Below are 21,069 nucleotides of genomic sequence, written 5' to 3' on the forward strand. Positions count from 1 at the left end.
CTCTAGAATATAATTGACTTTTGCTCAGAGCACCTAATGTGACATGGTTCAAATGAAGACTCAATGCCAGTCTAAGAGGATGACAAGACAACCTTGTTAAAAAGACTCATTTACTTGTTAACAGAGTTTTTCTATACACTTTTTTTTTGCTGCCCTCTAGGATTCATTTTTATTTATTTCCTCCTAAGGTTCCATATCTTTTATGACAGTCTTCTTATTCATGTTGCCCAGAAACAAAAGAGCCTGGGGTTTCCTGACACTGGTGCTTTTAAGATATGCTCTATTCCCCAGTTTTGAGCAAAAGTCAAAGGAAAAGATAATATATGAGTACAGGGACACCCGAAGCTTGACAAAGGATCCCCCTCTTTCTAGAGAGAGAAGAGCTCTTCCTCATTAGGAATAAAAGCCCAGAAGCCACAAACTGACATCAGTCCCTGCAACCCTTGGCTTCTTCAAGTCATCAGAGTATACAATAATAGCCCTATAGTGTCTGAAAGCATGAAAACCTCTCATACCCAATAATAACCTATTTTTCTGGTCATCTTTTTGTTCTAACACAATGCACAGCATGTGTTCGTGTAACCAAATATACCGATTTGCTATGAACCTGCATATAGGATTATAAAATTCATTAATTGAAGATCCCTGTGAAAAGTAGATAATAGCTAACACTAACTGTATTCCAGGTATTGTACTAAGAATTTCCCTTGCATTGTTTCATTTAAACCTCACAGTAACAGTACGTTGAAATGTTATTAATTTAACTGTTTTACAGAAAAGGAAACTGAGGCTTAGAAGGAAAAAGTCAAAAGTTTGGGTAAACAGGTATCAAGAGTCTTGCAGGCATTAAACCCACATTCAAAGCAGAAGGTCTGATTCAAGTATGGAAGACAAGGAAACATTTAGATAGGTGGCTAAAATGCTTGTTTATCCTCACTGCCTTAAGTTTGGAGATTCAATTTCTTATGATGGGTTCTGAGTAGGTCTGATACTCAGCCAATATTTATAGGTAAATCTCCACTGATTACACAGATTATTAAAATATTTTAAACATCCCCTCCAGGTTGGTAAAAGTGCCCTGGCCACACTGGTTTCTCATCCAGGATACTCTTGATATAACAACTAATGAGTTAATATGCCCAGTTAACCAGGTTCCAGAAACCTACTCTGACTAATCGATGCTGAGCCAGTCTCTCAAAGCCTTGCCTCCTGGTTACTGCCAGTGGCTCCCACAGGGATCCCCACAGGCTGGCTGGCCCTTGTCCTGTCCTTGTAGCTGTAGCAACTTCAGTCTCCACAGGAATCTGAGGGAGCCAGGGAGAGACAGAAGAATCTGGAAGTCTGGGCTGGCTGGTGGGTTGGGGTGGGTACTATTGTAGATGTAAATATTTAAGATATCATCTCTGATTGGGAGACCAGGAGAAAAATGCAAGTATTGATAAAATGAGGTATTCTCCATTTAATAGAATAGGGTTCTCAATCACATTTAAATGGGATCTACAGGAAAAAGAAAAACTGGTCTCCAAATGCAAACACGAAATTTAAGGTACCACTGCTGGGTATATATCCAGAAAACCAAAACCAAAAACACTGATTGGAAAAGATACATGCACCCCAATGTTCATAGCAGCATTATTTACAATTTCCAGGAATGGGAGCAACCTAAGTGTCCATCAACGGATGAATGGATAAAGAAGATGGTGTATATATATATATATATATATATATATATATACACACAATAGAATACTACTCAGACATAAAAAAGAATGAAATTTTGCCATTTGCAGCAGCATGAATGGACTTGGAGGGCATTATGCTAAGTGAAATAAGTCAGACCGAGAAGACAAATACCGTATATCACTTATGTGCGGAATCTAAAAAATACAACAAGCTAGTGAATATAACAGAAAAGAAGCGGACTCACAGATATAGAGAACAAACTAGTGGTTACCAGTGGGGAGAGGGGAGTGGGAGGGGTAAGATAGGGGTAAGGGATTAAGGGATTAAGAGGTACAAACTATTAGATATAAAATAATATAAGCTATAAGAATATATTGTACAACATGGGTACACATAACTATAAATGGAGTATAACCTTTAAAAATTGTGAATCACTATATTGTACACCTGTAACATATAATATATACATCAACTATACTTCAATTAAAAAAAAATTTAAGGTAAAACAGTATAAACAATTCTCAAAATATTAACAAGTGTCTAGATCATAAAATTATCACAAGTGAAAATTGATTATGGTTCAGAAACTCTGCCACTTGTAGTGAAGAGATAAAAATCTCTAAAGCTTTGTCAATTTGTCATTTTTTGGATCAATATTACTCATTTACTTAAGCAATAGCAGAGTCCTTGGTAGAGATTCCAAGGTTAATAAAAAGAGTAAAGTTCTGAAATCCAGTAAAGGTCCAATGATCATATCAGCTGGAATATTAGCTGGAACAGGTTTATACCTGTCCCTTCGTTTTGGGGGAGTAGGTGGGCAGTGAGGTACTTATGCTGGGAGAAGAAGAAATGACAAGGGGGGTTGAGAGTAAGGTACTAGCGCAAACCTCCCAAATTCTGGGTAGTTGATCTATAGAATACGCTTGTAACAGTTTATGCATTCTTCTACTCTGAAATTCAGTGGTGGCTTTCTGCCATGTTTGAGCTTGCTTTATAAGGCACTTGACAATGTGTTGAAAAGAGATTTGCTGAGTTATTTGTGCCCTTGCCTTATTTTTTCCACACCACCAGCAAGCAAGTTCTTAAGGGTAGAGATAGCACTGGCAATGAAGTATCCATTTAGGATGGACCTGAATTTTTAGCATTGTTTCTAAGAAAACTGCATTTTGAGCTAAACCAGTTAAGTTATAAGCAAAGCCCTGAGAATCTATATTTAGGTGAATTGTTTATTACTTGAATATTTTACCATTTTCAACTGGGTACCTCCTTTAAATCAAACATTTCTTTGGGATTCTTGAATGAATTATCCATTGTTTTTGGTACTTCCAAATTTTTTGTAATTGTAAATACAATAAATCCATAACCTAGTTACTACTAAAGATTAAATTGCATTGGACTTTTCTCTTCAAAGGCCCAAACAAAGAATTCCTGGACCCAGTCATAATGCTTGTGAGCCCAGTCCTCTAAAATATAGGGAATGTTAATACTGTAATTCACAGTAGAGCTCTGCAATCTTTAACGTAATAAAACGCAACCAAAAACTCATATGACTGGAAGAATATTGCTGTCTAGTGTTGAAATGGATCATTAAAAAAATTGGAACTAAGTGCTGAACAGGGAAATCCACAATAAAAAATGGCAGCAGTAAAGGGAAAAAACAGCTTTCATAAAGAATGTCAACATTTCCTTTCATATGGATGCTTCTGCTAAAATATGTTAATCTGATCATTTTGATTTACTGGTTTTGCTTAATATTTACAAAAGGCCAATCATGTAGAATTTTACATCTTGTAGTAGACATTCCATGGAGTTTTAGTATAATCTCCACCACCCCCAAAAGAAAAAAAAATGATTAACGCTGTGGCCAGGGCTGTGAATGCTATAAAAATGAGACAAGATGGTAACACACTCCTTTTGTAAAGTGCAACTAGAGCTTCAAAAGGTGGCCATGAATCTTACTTAACACATGGAAAATATATACATGCCTGAAGTATATGCAATCGATCTACCTCTGCTTCCGGATTTCTAGGTATTTCAGAATATTGTTTGAATTAAGGCATATTATCAGGCTGTGACTGTGTTTCACGTCCATAATAGCAGTTTTCCTGAACAACTCTTACGCACTGATCTGAAAAATAGCCACGTGAAGTTCTCGGCTATTTGCTGGAAAAATGGTGAAGAGCCAAGTGACCTCCTAAAAATGCAAATGGGAGAAATTTTTCTCAGCTGTCAGCATCATTCATTCATTCTGGAAATAGTTATTAAATATCTGAAATAGCTGGGCTTCTCCTGAGCAGCCAGTTTGTTTTTATCTCATTGACATTACAGATTCCTTCGCTGATGGCATTTCCCTTTTTGCATAGACTGCTAGAAAGCTCAGAGCCAAATCTGGCAAGGACATAAGACCTCATGGCACACATTTTATATTTAAAAAACCCTAATCTCAACCCTTGCTGGTTTCATTTCATTGTAAGTTAACAAACATGTAGTGAGCATGCAACATGAATCAGGTACTCTACTTGGGTTTTCTCTTTCCAATTTCTGTATTTATTAAAGACAAAACTTTTACATTTTATGTGCCTTTCTAAGCTATTGAATATAGAATTCTAGGTTCCTAATTTTTAAGGGTACAGATTGCAGCCATAAGACCACACTTCTCCAAACTAGAGAATTAACTCGCCTCAATTCCTGGCAAGAAAGATGGTTTTCTATAAATTCCAATCACATCATATGGTTTGGTGCAAAACGAACTATCTATATGCATGAAGCTAATTGCTTAATAGCCCTACTAACATATGCTTTCTGAAAAAAATGTACACACACATACACATACAACAAATGTAATTGGTGGAATCCTTTGCTTAAAGGTCTCTGAAGTCTTAGCAGAAAGTTGTAAGCAAACCAAGAAACTTGCATACAGAATTATTCATTTATTCTACCCTTTGAGTCAAGTGAAAATCAGGAAGCACTATTCGTCTTGAAAAGCTATCTGGGTATTTTCTTTTAAAAGCAATTTCCTCAGGTGAACAAAAATGAAATGTGTTAAGTTTTTCTTGAGGGATAGTAATAGCAAGCATAACAGGATCAGAAGTATTTATCTGAAAAGTCATCATGCAAGAAAGTTGCCAGCTCAATAATTTTTAGAAGTTGAATATTGGTAGTACACTACTCTATGTACAACCAAGAAGTGATTATAAAGATATAAATGCATTCTTATAAAATAACATTCCAAATACTTTTAAATACAGAAATTATTTTAAAAATAATGTATTGCCCTCTTGATAGAATGGTATCACAAAATTTAATGCTCTCATTTCAAAAGTCCTTGCCTAGGAAGCTCAATCAGAAATCAAGATTCAACATCTCAATTATAGAATAATCATCTCCCTCACAGTTTCATAAAGGAAGCAATGTAACTGTATCATGGAGGTGAGAATTATCTCTTAATCATTTCTGTGTCCCAAATAAATACCTGGCACAGTGCTGAGGAATTAGCAAGAATTCAATAAATGGCATTGGTTGAAAAAATAGATCAATGAAATGGTCAAAGACTGTTAGCGATAGAAGGCAATATTAAGATTTTTTTTTTAAGAAAGTTGAAGCCACAGTTGATTTAACTGCCATTTATTTAACTTGTGACTCAGAGAAAAACAATAAAGACTAGACTCCAAATTTCTTGACTTCTAGACCAATTCTTTTTCATGTCATTATTTTTTTTTAATGTAAGTCAAGGATGACATTATCAGGCTTTTATCTGGAGAGTCCTTGTGTCATAAAAAAGGATGCAGTAATTCAATTACAACACAATGGCTTAATATAATTCAGCAAAATAGCTGAATATAAATGACTCTGGAGGAAGAAGAGCCTCTCGGAGCAGAACAAGACAATGCTCAGTGGAAGGCAAAAGGAGAGTGGGTATATAATAGAAGAAAGAGAAAAAAAATGTCTCTCAAGATGAGGGCACCAGGACTGGGAGAAAGGTAAGGGTCCAGTATTGTGATGTCATTATAATGTATATTCCAGGGAGTTGTTTTAATGCAAAATGGTTCTCTAAGAATTAAAAATTGAGCTCTTTAAAGAAGAGGTGCAGTTGAGTGGTTTCTCTTTTCCCACAAGAGAAGTCTTGGCCTATCCAAAAGAAATGTTAGATCCCCAGGAAGATTACCAAATTCTAGGGTTAGCATGTCAAAATGTAAGGTGGTGAGATGTTTCTTTGGTCATCTCAGTTCTTGCCTTGTGTACTAAACCACATCTAAATAGATTAAATAAAAACAGGAAAAATTTTTAACTAGTCCAAGTTAGATACTAGATAATCAAATGATTGGCATTTCTTGATTAGATTGTATCCTAACAAATGACAACATAAAAAAGATTATCTGAAAGAGCTAATTCATTAATACTTTTTGGAAATAGGTGAGTTTTGTATTGATTAGTTATTTCTTTAGTCAAATACTTATTGCATGCCCTCTATGTGTCAGCCATTATGCTAGGTGTTGGAAATATAAAGGTAAGCGTTGCTGTACGTTCCCCGCTTATAGATCTTATTCTAACTGTACATCATTGCAAAAGGAAAAGAAAATAAAAGTCTGCTGATTTTAGAGACTAAAACAACAACAAAACAGTATCTTCCTGAAGAAAGTCTGTATTTTATGCTAGAAAATATATAATATTTATTATGTACAATTGGCCCTCCATATTTGCGGGTGCAGCACCCATGGATTCAACCAACTGCAAATCAAAAATATCTCCCCCTAAAATTCCAGAAAGTTCCAAAAAGCAAAGCGTGAATTTGCCTGGACAGCAACTATTTACATAACATTTGCATTTTATTTACAACTATTTACATAGCATTTACATTCTATCAGGTATTAAGTAATCTAGAGATGATTAATCCCCACCAGGGATTGATTCCAGGACCTTCTGCAGGTAACAAAAACCACGGACGCTCAAGTCCCTTATATAAAATGGTGTAGTACAATGAGTACAGCGAACCCTCCATATCCGCGGGTTTCACATTCACAGATTCAACCAACCACGGATGGAAATTTTGACCTGCAGTTTGTTGAATCTGCGATGCGGAGAGCTGACTCTATATTTATTGAAAAAAATTCACATATAAGTGGACCCATGCAATTCAAACCCATGTTGTTCAAGGATCAACTGTATACAGGCAGATGTACATAGGTTATGAGCGAATTCTATGACATTTTATATAAGGGACTTGAGCATCCTAGGATTTTGTCATCTGCAAAAGGTCCTGGAACCAATAACCCATGGATACCAAGGGATAACTGTACTTAGATAACATGAAGGCTGCTTTAAATAACAAAGGCAAAAATGTTTATCTTTCTGATTATGTAATATATTATAATTGAAGGAAAAAGTTGGAAATAACAAAAAAGTATAAAGAAGAAAACTAAAATCACCTGCAGTCATACCAACAACTCCTCTCCGTTTTCATATATATATATATATATATATATATATATATATATATATATATATATATATATGTATTTTACCAGACTCAGCTCATATTGTATAAATATTTTCATATTTTCTCTATTTTATGAACATTTCTATGTAACTAAAATTCTTTAAAACTTATATATAGTGTCTGAATTCCATTGTATCACTCTTTTTATTTTCCTCCCCCAATTCTGGCCAGATCTCTTACTATCCTTCACTGAATAACCTATCCTACCTACATTATTAGGAGCTTCTGTCATATTTGATTCAAAGAAATGCTAGGGTTAATTTCATGCTTATCTGTTCCATTTTACTAATATAAGTGTAGATTCTGGCTGTAGTCATATCATGCCACTTAAAATATGGTGTTAGAAAATATTTTCATATTTAATATGATATTAATATATTTAATATATACTTCACCTTTGCTATTCTGAATCCTAACCATTTTAGAATAATTTCTTCATGCTCCTAAAATAATCCCACTAGGATTTTGATTGATGTGCTAACGTTACACCTATACATTAACTGCTATCTTTACAATATTCCCATTCAGAAGCATCATTCTTTACATTTATTTGTCTTTTTATATGTTGCTCAGGGAAGTTTTGTAATTCTTTCCAGATAGGGGTCTTCTGTGCAATTTGTATTAGGATATTACCAGATATTTTATAACTGTGATTGTTACCATGAATTTATTTTCCCTTTTCCTTACCCCAAAATCAAGATACTATTGATAGACAGGCATTTTTTAAGTATATTATTTATTTTGTATCTTGCCATCTTAATTAATTCTCTTTTTAGTTCAAGTAGTTTTCCAGTTGATTCACTTGGGTTTCTCCATGTTATAATGTGAGCAACATAAATATTTGTGTACTTAAGGTAGGAGTCTGAAAATGTATCAGAAAAGGCATATTATGTCAGCCCATTCCCATTATCCCAATTTATCACATTCTTCTGAAACAGGATGAATAAGCCCTGGGCAATTTTAGGTATGTTTGATGTAAATTATATTGTATGTGATTATATATTTCATGACAATGAAAATTTGCTCTCCTTTTTTCTAATAAATCTTGTATCATTTCATTACATTACTGAATTGTCTAGAACTTCCAGAATAATTTTAAATTATAGTGCTATGCTAGGCATCTTTGCCTTGTTCCAGATTTTGATGAGGATTGTCTCTACTATGCACAATATAGTGGCTGTTTTCTAGGCACATTTGAAAGGCTTTCATCAAGCATAAACAATGAATAGTAACTGTATTAATATATTTACTTCCAGTGGTATTGGGAAGACCAAGGATGGTGGTCATACAGCAGAACTTTCATGTTACCTTAGGGAGTTTACCGAATGGAACACTTTCCCTTCTTTAATAATTCTTGGGTAAGCAATACTTCTTTGTGTCCTGAAGTAGTGACTGGATTTATTGGGACCTTCAAACAAGCTTCCATCCTAGAATGTGCTCAACAAAAATACATTTCCACTTAGGGGAAAAGGCTGTAACTCTCTAAGAAAATACTGTATTATTTTAGCTTGTTACAGTGACCTAACTTATCATTTTCTTTTGCGACAGCATAATCTAGCCCTAAGCAATCACTGGTATATTTTAGCAATAAAACAGTTGCTGAATACCACGTAGAGCTTAATGAATTTTATTGACATTTGCATTGTTTCATAAAGAAACATTCTTTAAGATCTGTGATACTATCCAATCTAATATAATTTTTACATGGTTTTCAGTAGCTGGTCATTCAGTGACAGGCCAGTTTTTGCTCACAGGCTGATCCAGTTTAGCACTCACAGACAAGCAGCACAAAAAAATAATTTATTTCCTCTTGGCTTTAACAAAGTCAAGGTCCTGAGAGGGAGAGTGGTGCTAATATATCTGAGCACTTCAGTGAGAAAGATGGAAAATCACTTATGGTTCTCAAATAAAAAGACTGCTTCAGGGTAAAAAAGGAGTCTGGAAAAATCTGTTTGGGTACATAGCTTTGCTGGGTAATTCTTTCCCATGTCTGTGGGCAAATAAAATACAATTTTCCCCCACTTTCCATTATGGGAATAAAAAGGAAACATTAAGAGTTAAAAAATATATATACATATCTCTGACTTTCTGTAGATAAAGATTGTTAGCAGTATCTCATGTATTTCAAATGTATAATTATTTGATTCAGGTGCCTTCTTATTTTCTAAAATCCGTTTGAGAAATTTGTGCTCTTTTCTGCCAAAGATTTCATTAGATTCACAGATAGAGCAATATAACATCGTTAAACAGGGAGTGGTAATCTTTTTCAATCCTACTGTGGAACAATGTATAAAAAAGGCAAATGATTTCTAAGCACTTCCAGGGTGCCACTATTCTCCATTTGACCCATGTTAAATGTTCTCATTACAATTATACTTCAAATGAATACAAAATCTCAATTTAATCCCAACCTTAGGAAAATGAAACATATGCTCGGAGGTGAAAGGCCTAACGTTACCTAGTTATTTGAATGCACTGCATGTTCTTAACATGGATCATAAGTGAGCTGTCTTTTAATAAATCATTGCACATTCAAAACAATATCTAGCTACCAAATAAATGTCATAAACCTGATAACGCAGAAGAAATAAACAGAAACCTGTGTATTTTAACTACTGAATTCATGATGAAGTCTCACATGGTTCATGTCGACATTTTTCAGAACTCCTAGTTTTCTTTTAAAACATAACCGATTATATTAATTACTCTGTAGGAGATCATTGACAATGAAATCTAGGGCATAGCTTTTTGATAATCTAACAGCACAATTTTTGTCAATGTCAGCCATCACTTTGTGTCTTTTAAAATTCTAGTTTTGCATTAATTGTCAGACTCCTGAGTAGTCTTTTGGTGGAAATTTTACATTATGTTTTTCAAAAAGGAGGCCTGATTTCAATTAACATTTCCTTGACAAGGTAAAACAATATTGTACATCTAAATTTTTATTTATTTTCCCTTTCATTGTTGGCAATCTCCTAAGCTTGAAAACATTTTTCTTCTCTCTGATTTGACATTTGGCAAACATCAATCGTTCCTGTACTTAAACGTACTGTAGTTGACAGGCTGCTTTGTTCAAGAACTTCAGCTTATATATTGCCTTAGTATGCCAACATTTATTTCTTTATTCACTAGCATGATCAGTTACTATTATCCTGTCTTCAGAAATTAAGTGGGTTGCCTGGAAAATTATTTTTTTCTGATAAATTTGATTAAATCAAAGTCCGAATGCTCAGGACTAAATTTAGAAATTTATTATTGAGCACCTTTATTTCCTCTGTAAGAGCATTACATCTTTAAAGAAGATTAGCTGGATAAATATTCTGGTGCTCTTAAAACATTATTAAAAAAATTTGCTTCCACACAGGCCTTGCTTATTTAAAACATAATTGTAATATCTTTTGTTTGTCTCTAAATAACTTGGGGTCATATGAAATTACAGGAACACAAATTAAATTCTGAGGTTTACTTTTCATGTCTTACTTTTAGGAATGTATAATCTTTTTTGGGGGGGTAGGGGAGTATGGGTCATACCCAAAAGTCTGGATAAGAACTTTTATGAGAAAAAGCTCTAGCAAAATACAGTGAAGAGAGTCATTCATTCACTATAAATGTAATTAGACTTTCTATCAATGGAAAGATATAACAAAATTTCTCCAAATATATAAAATTTAAAATAAGAAGAGAAAAATAAAATCTTCCTAAAATAACAATAATCACATAACAATATGACTATACTTTGCAGTGTTGCCTGAGAGGAAGTTTTCCTGTTTGGAGATTCAAAGTAATAGCTTATTTGTCTGTCAGTTTTTCATTCTGTCTCTCAATGCCTAAAAGAGTATAAAGGGAGAAAGGAGAGAGGGAGAGAAACAAACACTGATAATGAGAAAAGTGAGAAAAGATCAGCAAAGGTTCAAGGCTGCAAATATGATACAAAGTTCAGATTAAAAATTATTCCCAAATTTTACTGGAAAGCACTCATATATTTTATTCCATAAATAAAGGAAATAGAAGGCTTTAGTGACAACAAAATATTCATGCATTTTATTTTACTGAGACTTTGACTTTTTTTAAAGGAACAGTAAATATATATAGAATATTTAAAATTCCATATCACTTCAGTTAGTGCCAGCCTTTTTCTTGGTTTATTATTGGTCCTGAGATTTCTATCAGAATATTATCTATGCCATTTTCATCAATGCTTCTGAAATTGTCCTAGAGTGTTGGAGAAATCTGGGATCATCAGGGTGTATTTGGTCCATTTGTACTTGCCAGGGCAGTAAGAATGCAAGAAGTTTTGCCCTAAATCATACAAAGACAGTCTGTTTGAATGGGATGTCTCTGGATAGGTCTAAGTTGTTTTGTCCTCTTGACCCACTGCACACTATTAGATATTTTGACTAAATAAAGCTTGGTCAACTTACTCTTCCAATATAATTACACTGTCTATTTCTATAAGAACTTTTTAAAAAGATTGATCTTATCAAAATTTAGTATAAAGCTTCTATTTCGTTAGTGGGATCACACTATCATTTTGAAAGCATATAATTAAACTCTATTTCCAATCATCTTTATGGATGTAAACTATCCTACCTTGTTTATCACTATGCAATCAACAAACATTGAATTTGACATGTGCAAGGCAGTGAGCTGGATACTGGGAATTTAGTGGTGTCAGTCAGTATTGGAGGTAACTTGATAAATTTATAACTTACATGTAAATAATCTTTAGTTCTTAATACCATTGTAATTTTTTTCACAGTAACAAATTCACAAAATGAAAAAACAAAACACTGTTGGACAATGTGTCCTAATTTTTAGTTTGGAAAAAAAAGGTCACTACTCAAGGAATTTATATTACTTCCTAAGTAAAATAGTAAGTAACCTGGAGGTAATATCAGAGAGCTCCCAGCAGTGTTTAAATACATAGTAGGTCTTCAATACTAGGGGTTGATAGTATTTTAAAAATAAAACAATGGCAACAGAAGTTTTAGAATGACTCAAACTATCATTTTTAACTTAGCAATTGCAAAAGTAAGGCATGACTATATGCATTCAGTATGCATTTAAAGAATACAAAAATATAAAATACAAAAGTAAAAAGTGAAGACCTCTTTTTCACTGGATTTCATTTATTTCTAGTAGTGCAAATGTGATTCTGGAATGGTGTCAAACATTTGAGAGGATGGTGTATTAACCATCCAGCAGTAACCCTTCCTGGAATAACTCAATTTCAAATTGAGGTAATAAAATATAAGTAGATCCTGAATTATATCCTTATGTCCTTTTGTCTATGGTTATATTAGAACATAATTTTAAGAAATCTATTGAGAGTAAAAACTTATGCAAGAGGCAAATGTAAAGATTCTTTAAGGGTACCTTTTCCCTTTGGCCTCCCACAGGACAGAGGTGATACTGGGAGAGAACCATTACTGAATCTTCACTTTGCTCACTTCTGCATCCTATATTTACATACTGTCTGCTCCAAATATTGCTTTCAACTTTAAAATCCTCAAGACCAAACTGATAGCTTGGTCAGAAATCAGATAAGTAAACACAAAAGGCTTAGAAAAAGAAATACCCATCATATAAAATGCAGTATTAACTGAAAGGTAATTAATGCTACAATTCACACATTGATATCATTAAATGGATACGTGGCAACTGAATAAATTACTCACTTTGCCAGTTACTGTAGAAATTAAAGCATTAAAATTCAGAAGTCAGAGTCCTTGTGGTATCATTATACAATAAATATTTGGAATATTTCCATCTATCAATAATGCCATCTGTCCTATCCAATACAAATGAACTACCCATATGGCTCCTTTCCCCATTGATTACTCTGATGAATGAGATACCAAAACCACTCATAAAACCATCATATTATACGACACTGTCATTAAAAAGATATGTAGAAAGGAAAAACACAAGATGATACTTAATTTGAAAGTGTCAAGTCAATTTAGTAAAGTTTTAACAACCAACATTACGATCCTAAGAAGTATCAGTATGTTGAATAATATTATGGCAGTCTGTATACTCTCCTAGCACCTTCAAAGAAAACCAAAGAACCAAAAAATTTCTGGAAAGAATATAATAGCTTATTATGATATGTTCCAATTACTAATTATTCCAATAAGAATATACTCAAATATCCTTTCAGGCATGGGTAATTAAATTAAAAACACCTTTCTTTCACTTTATAGAAAATTATAAAATGATCACTTAACTTCTGATAGCAAGTCATTGTTAAAGCAAAACTAGATATATTTCTCATACCTTACAGTCCTGGCCATAAATTTCAACTTGGCAAAATGATCTTTCCCAAACTCATTTCCTTCTTAGCTAAAAATGTAATCTCTTCCAACAGCAAAATAATGACATACAATGATTCTGTAGCAAATTACTCTAAGCAGCACCTAAATTGACATTAATAAGCAGGAAACTAAATACCACTAACTGGAACACTCAAATTTTCTGTTTGATATGGTAATTTGCATTACATTTAGTTGTAAGGTGGGTATGGTTGGCTTGCCTAGGAATTACTTTAGTTTTCAAAATCTATAAAGATGACCAGTATTTTTTGCCCCTTAGCCACAATGAAAATATTCTACAAACTTTCCTTAGTGAAACTCTTTCCAAATTGGAACCCACATCTGTGGATATGTAAGAAGAAATACGTTATTAATAAATGTGTTCACTCTATATCAAAACTTAAGTTTAGCTTAAATAATATAGAAGTTTATATTGTCTTATTTTTAACTGGCATTGAATACCAAATGAAGCCACTGAGGGCGGAGGCGGGAGGGAATCTGTGCAATAGCTCAAATTCACATATGTCAGCCACAGCAAAAATTAAATAAAGCACAAAGAAAGCAACTTTCATAAGAATTCTACAGACCCCATGAGTCACGTGCAGAGGAAAGGCTCTCAGATATGCAAGCCTTAGACCCTACTGGATTCGGAGAAACTCCAAGTCATAACCAGAGTAAGAGGCAGCTTGTGGGGACGGCTAGCAAACTCCACCTTGTTAGTAGAGGCAGCAATGAGCAGGCTCATTCATGGAAAACGAGGCATCGCCAAACCAAGCTTTGCCAAATCAGCAACAGGCAACATGACCTCTGTGTTCCTGCTGGAGCTAAAGAAACACTCCCACCTCTACAAATATGAAAGCACATAGTTTTAAGAGAAATTTCCAGTTTGAGACACTGATTATTATCTGTTACTGTACCAATGCTACATGATTTTAATTGGATCTTTACATTATATTTTAATATCTGGCAGTGTAAGGTTTTCTTATTCTTCCTCTTCCTCTGTACTCCTCTTTCCCTTTCAGTTTCTTCTTTTGCTAAAAATTTCCAGTCTATTTTTGCCTGCTTTATTTCTCCATATCTATTTCAGAATCATTATGTTAAATACATTCCCTATGAGACTTGATTTTAATGAAATTAAATTTATTTTTAAAATAAAAATATAAAAAAACAGGTATCTTTAAATCATTTCCATTCATAAATATGGTATACCTTTCCAATTTTTTAAAGCTTCATCTTGCCATAAAGATTTATGGTTTTCTTTATTGAGGTCCTGAAATTTCTTATAGGTTTTGATGCTACTGTACATTGTGTCTTTTTCTCCCATTATCTTTTTAAATTGGTAATTGCTGATATTTAGAAAGTAAAAGATTTTTAGAATTTTCTTCATACCTAGCAATCTTACTAAACTCTAAACTTACTAAAACTCTTACTAGTTTTACTGGTTCTCATGTCTCATGCATTTACTAGGTAGACAATGTCACCTGCAAATAATGATTGCATTGTCAGTATAACTTTTAACGTTAAGAAAGAACAGATTCTTGTAAGTTCTTCCTAGAATAAATTCCAGTCATCAGCTTAATCAATTTTTCATTTAAACAGCCCATTACTTTCTGATGACACAACTGTATAAATAATGCTTTGATCTAAATTCAATATATTTCAGAAATGGCTTTTGATGTCTGTGGGATAACTAGGAGTTACAACCCCAAACCAGGGTACAGATCTCATGCTGAAAAATAGAATTTCTGTTAAATATTTTAGAAGAATGGATAGATAAGGCCCTTTTAAAACGTCCTTGGAGACACACGATAAAACTTACCCTAAGTGAGCAAAGTATCAGAAAAATAAATGCCCATCCCCAGAAAGTACAGTGTGACATATGAGCAGAAATGTTTCTAAACAGAGTATTTTTCAACATTTTCTAAGAGCTCTAAGCTGCTCTTATAGAACTCTTAACTTATTGCTTTGGAGAATTAAGATAAAGTTAGTGATGACTATAACTTTCTATTAAGCAATTTTCTTTCTCAGTTGTGCACTGCCACTTACGAGGCAGAACGTAACAGCTCAGTCAAACCTTATTATGGATTTAGTTCAAACCCTTATGAAATACACTGAGAAAGACTTGATATTGCCTGGAGGAAACCTCTTCATAAATTGCTCTTCTGTAGACTAGAAATAAAATAGGTACTCTAGGTACCTCTTTACGTGTCCGTAAGTTCTTCTGCCAGGTATCCAGAGCAGTCGCAATGAACTTGCTGCCTGTTATGTTAACAGTGAGCCATGAGAATGTGGTGAAGTCCAGTGCCTCTATGCAGAGCTTCCAGAATTTTCAGGGTGTGGCTCAAGGACATGGAAGCTTCTGTTTGTATTCTGCCACTCACAAGTTTCATTGTGCTAGGTACTAGTGCAATTTGCCCAGCAGGGTACATGACTTCTCCAACCTAAAACAGGAAAAGGAAATTAAAGTGTGAAAAAAGAAAATATACTTCTATCCTCATTCAAGCTGTTTCTGAGTTCTAACTTAACTGGGAAGAAGGAGATAATAATAACACCTACTTTGGTGTGTTATTCTGAGGATTAGGAGTAATGTATGTAAAACATCTGTTTTATAGAGTTTAGTCTCACAGAGGCAAATCAGTATATGGTAGCCATCATTAATATTTCTGAATTAAGACTGAAGCAAATAAAGGCGCAGCTCTGAATAATTAACCATTGTATTTGTTTTACAGGGTGAAATTAATACAAGTATATGTGATTAATGCTTTTCTAATATTATATGTCTTCATTCATTGGATGCAGCTATCACTAGGACATTGTTCATTCTTGCAAAGTATTTGAAATAAGATTAGGAGAAAGACCTTGTTGTAAGGCTGTGTGTCCCTCGAGGGTGGCACTATGGTTCAATGGGATGAAGGGCTGTGGTGTTTGGGTCCTGAAAGAGGGTTTTCAATATGTGTGTATAAAGTTATCTGCACCTTACCATTTCAGAGACTAAAGACATAGGATTTTTGGCTCCTAACAATTGATAGATCACATTTTCCTACAAATCATCCTCTATAATTGGACATGAATTATATGAGACCATTTTACAAAGCATCTGCTTTCTTTTCTGTCGAGACATCTACTAGATCTTGCTCCAAAAGAGCAAGGAGGATAATAAAGGCTCTTAACGCTCTGATTTTCATAAAAATTCTGCGAATTTTTTTCACTACTGTAAAAAGTAAACATAGGAACTGTTAAGTATATATAGATGCCAAATACAGAGTGGTGGTGAGTAAAAACTTTTTTTTTCTTCTCCATTCTTGAGGTGTATAAATAATTTAATAGAGACTTTGCTGAACTTTTATCATAACTAAAAATTCCTCAATATTAAAGCTCAGTGAAAAGAAATCTCAGTGCCTGGAAGACAAGGCAATCAAACCATGTGACAGTCCCATATGCAACTCCAAATCTGTCCTCATAACTGTCTGTTGAGCTCACAAAAGAGTCACACATGTAGCTATTGGAAGAATATCTTACACAATTTGGCACACAAGTTCTAAGATTAGCAGCTGAAGAGGGGGAGGAGGAAAAGATGAACATAATAGATTAACTGACACCCATCCACCAGCTTTCTAAATTGTTTGGAATGTTAAAAATATTGTTTTGATCAATCTATATATACACCCTCAAATTTGAAAGAGAAATGCAAAGCATGTTGTGGTTGAAAGAACAAATGGGTTTAAAAAAAAAAAAAAAAAACACTATGAAATATATGTCACTGAACAAGGGAGTCCAGCCAGCTCCCAAGTGGCATGTTAACATGATGAAAAGCAAATCCAGGATGCTGTGAATCAAAGAGGCATGGGTCTATTTTTAAAGGGGCCTGTGTCTCCCCATCCTGTTTGCCAAGTCTGGTTTCTCTGGAGAGGTCCAGCCTCCAAAACAGGTAAGCTTCTAAATGTTCCAAGAGTTACCTACCCAACATTTGACTGCTTCCTGCCTTAAAAGGTCTTCGGCACTACATACATCATCCATGTTAATCACTAGACAAACAGAAGAGCTGTTCAACTAGTTCACTTCCCCTGTTCGTGAACAGATTGTTTGAGACATAATATGAATACTAATTAATGATAAAATATCTGTGAGTGTTTTGAAATATGGACGAAGATAGCACTTTTAGAAAGGCGCCCAGAGAGAGCTTTTGTAACAAGCCCCACTGGTCATATGAAGGGTCAGGGAACAACTTGGAGATATGAGAGCAAAATTGGCAGAGATTTTGGCTCCAATTCAGTGGGAAACTGTGGATGATTTTTTTTTTTTTTGAATGGGGGGTGTAGGTTGACTTTCTTTTTAACCTTTTCCCTCTGTTAAATTGGAAGAGTTTAAAATGAAAATTCTCTTCCGAAATGGAGAGAAAAACAGCCAGAATTCTGTCAGAGGTCAACTTGAGTAGATGGATGAATGAGACGTATAAATGTTTAATCAGGATTATGGGCCTGTGCTCTGCAGCAAAAGAAATACAAGCAGGTAGGGTCTGTCCTGGTGCTGAGTGCCCTAGGCTGACTCATACTCTCTGATGAAAGGGCTGAGGAAAGTTATTTAAAAGAATATGATCCCTCTTCAATTCAATTCCTGTTTTACAAACAGTTTGCTTAGTCTCAGAGAAGTGTACTCATATACATATGGGAAATATGATTTTATGTTAAAGGGCAAAGTGTTTTATTATATTCAATTACAAAGACCAAATAATATCCTTTGTACTAAAAGCCTAAGTTACTGCTAAAATATGTTATCTCCCCTCCTTTCCTTCTAAAATTGATTATTGTATTTTCTCCCTAAAACCTTTTTAAACTTGCCCCATCTGGTCTCAGAAACTTTATCCTCTAATGCTAGTCTTTGTATTCTCCTTTAATCTTGATATCAAACATGAATGCTTAAATAGTGCTTTATAATCTTCGGGCTTCAGTAACTGCAATTTGTTCTAATGCCAAAGAAAGGAGAAGAGGATTATCTAAAATTAAACATAACAAAGTAATTTATATTTGACTGTAGACTTGTTTTTACTTGAATTTTAACAATGGATTATAAAATATTAGAAAAATTCATTTGTCTCACTCAAAGAAATGAAAATGTTTCATGAAAATCTGATTTGGGAAAATTAAACTTGGCCACAGTTTGTATTTCATGTCCAGCTAGCCCTTATCTGTCTGAGGATTAGACTTGGGATTCCTAAACTTTACTGGAATTAGATGATTCTTTCCAAGACTGATTCAAGGTTTGCCATGTCCCAAACCTTCTTAGAGACCCGAGAAATGATTAATTATTTGCATTTCAAAGGTTTTCTTTGCATTCAACTAAATTTAGAAAAAAGATATCAACAAATTTGAAATTATCAAAAGAGATGCTGTTAATAGTTGTTGCCTAAAGTGACAGTAAAGTAAGTCCATACAATAAAAAAGGAGGAAGCATAATAAAGAGAATTCACTGTAGATAAGAATTTTGTGATACCACACATTTTATGCTTATTGACATCTATTCATATTTCTCTTTCTATGTATTCACCTTTCCCCCACCTCCCAGTAAACTTGCTGTTAGTGTTTGAAGGCTACAGCAAGGCTTTTCCTAAATATTTAGAAAAAAAGAGATAGAATGCCTTCTGAGGTAACTGGACAAATATACACAGTGTCCTGGGGCAGGTCTTTTCTTGCTGATTGGTTTTTAGGGTTAGCCTGACCCCTTGATTTGGGACTTAATATTTACAGTGGTTCCCACTTCCCTAAAGCCATCTCACCTGGAACTTCTCACCTGGACCACCCTTTACATCACACAGAGACCAACTGAAAGCACCTACCCTTACATCCAGGCCCTGTGCCTAAGATCCAAACCCAGGCAGAGAGCTGGAGTTCTGTTTACCTAGATGGTGAGATAGACAATAAACTTAAAGAAGACAGGGGCCATGTCATCTAATTCTTCTGTGTGTTCCAAGTATCCTCATGTTGATGTTATGTTGTCCAGTAAATACTAGAGGTGGTGGTGTCCTCAGAAGTGACAGCTAGTGTACTGATTTACATATAGGTACTTCAGATTTACCAAGAGCATTCAAAGTGCTGTTAGAACTTTTGAGTTGGCTGGATTTCTACTGTCTACATATCAGAGGGTAAAATAGAAGTTAAAATTGTTTTATAAATAAAGATGACATGGGGCTTCCCTGGTGGCGCAGTGGTTGAGAATCTGCCTGCCGATGCAGGGGACACGGGTTCGTGCCCTGGTCTGGGAAGACCCCACATGCCGCGGAGCAACTAGGCCCGTGAGCCACAATTACTGAGCCTGCGCGTCTGGAGCCTGTGCTCCGCAACAAGAGAGGCCGCGATAGTGAGAGGCCCGCGCACCGCGATGAAGAGTGTCCCCCGCTTGCTGCAACTAGAGAAAGCCCTCACGCAGAAACGATGACCCAACACAGCCAATAAATAAATTAATTAATTAAAAAAAAAAAAAAGAAAAAATAGAGTTGACATATAGAATCATTAGGAGCACAGAGTGTGTAGGATTTTCACCCTTTTTATGTTCTTCTGTTGCTCAGGCCCCAAACCTTGGAATCATCCTTGAATCCTTTCTTTCTTTTTATTTTTTTACTCCTCACTTTCTATCTGCCAAGAAATCCTGTCAGTTGTACCTTCAAAATATATCCAGAATCCAGCCACTTCTCACTAAGTTCAATGTTACTTTCTTGATCCAAGTCACTATCATTTTTCATGTGCATTAATGAAATAACTTAACTGGTCCACTGGCTTCTACTCTTGGTAGGACCCATGCTCAAGCCAGTGCCTAAGTGACACTCTTAACATGTAAATCACATCAGGTCAGTCTTCTGCTCGAAACCCTCTTGGCTCCCCACAGTACTCAGAGTGAAACCCAAATCTCCCCCCTACCCCGCCTCCCCGCTTGTAAGGCCCAGCAAAATCCGACCCTCTCCTCTTACCTCTATGGCATTGCCTATCATTCTCTTGTAACTTCACTTTGCTTTAGCCACATTAGTCTCCTTGCTATTTCTCAAACAAGCCTCAAACCTTGAGCACTTCTGCTTTATCACATTTCCACTGGCTGTTTCTTCTGCCTGGATTGCCATATTCCAGTAATGTGCTTGGCTAAATCCTTCACTTCCTTCAGGTCTCTGCTCAAAAGACACTTCTCAATGAGCCCATCCGTGACGACCCTATTTAATTGTAACTTCCTTCTCCCTCTACATCATTATCTCCATTCTCAATCTCCCTTATCTTGTTTATTTTTTGTCTCCCCTCTATTAGCATGCAAGTTCCATGACAGCAGCAGCATAGAACCCAGCACATAGTGAGTGTTCAATAAATATTTGCTGAAAGAATCCATTTCAGAAGCAACACAATGAATGATAAGGAAGGGGTTTAGCCAAGAACATATACTGAAAGTCATGGGAAACACTGTAAAAACCGAAAAAAGAATAAGGAATATCCTTCTTTTTCCAGTCAATGTATACAATGCCTTAGTTTAAAATAAACCAAAAGATTAAGAAAAAAGGCAATCCATACTGTCATGCTTTATTTTAGATGAGCATAGAGA

At 34.9% G+C, this 21,069-nt stretch overlaps 1 protein-coding gene across 1 annotated transcript in view; it reads right to left on the reverse strand.

Annotated features, from left to right (window-relative positions):
• Positions 1-1,704: 1,704 nt before the first annotated feature.
• Positions 1,705-21,069, reverse strand: part of DPH6 (diphthamine biosynthesis 6) — a 306,643-nt gene continuing 287,278 nt past the window's right edge. The window contains exon 13 of the mRNA XM_082452408.1: positions 1,705-15,935. Coding sequence (XP_082308534.1) covers positions 15,762-15,935 — 174 coding nt within the window. The 3' untranslated portion in view covers positions 1,705-15,761. The remainder of the gene's footprint in view (positions 15,936-21,069) is intronic.

This window comes from Balaenoptera physalus (assembly GCF_965194825.1).
Source record: "Balaenoptera physalus genome assembly, chromosome: 2".
In the NCBI taxonomy this organism is placed as follows: domain Eukaryota; kingdom Metazoa; phylum Chordata; class Mammalia; order Artiodactyla; family Balaenopteridae; genus Balaenoptera; species Balaenoptera physalus.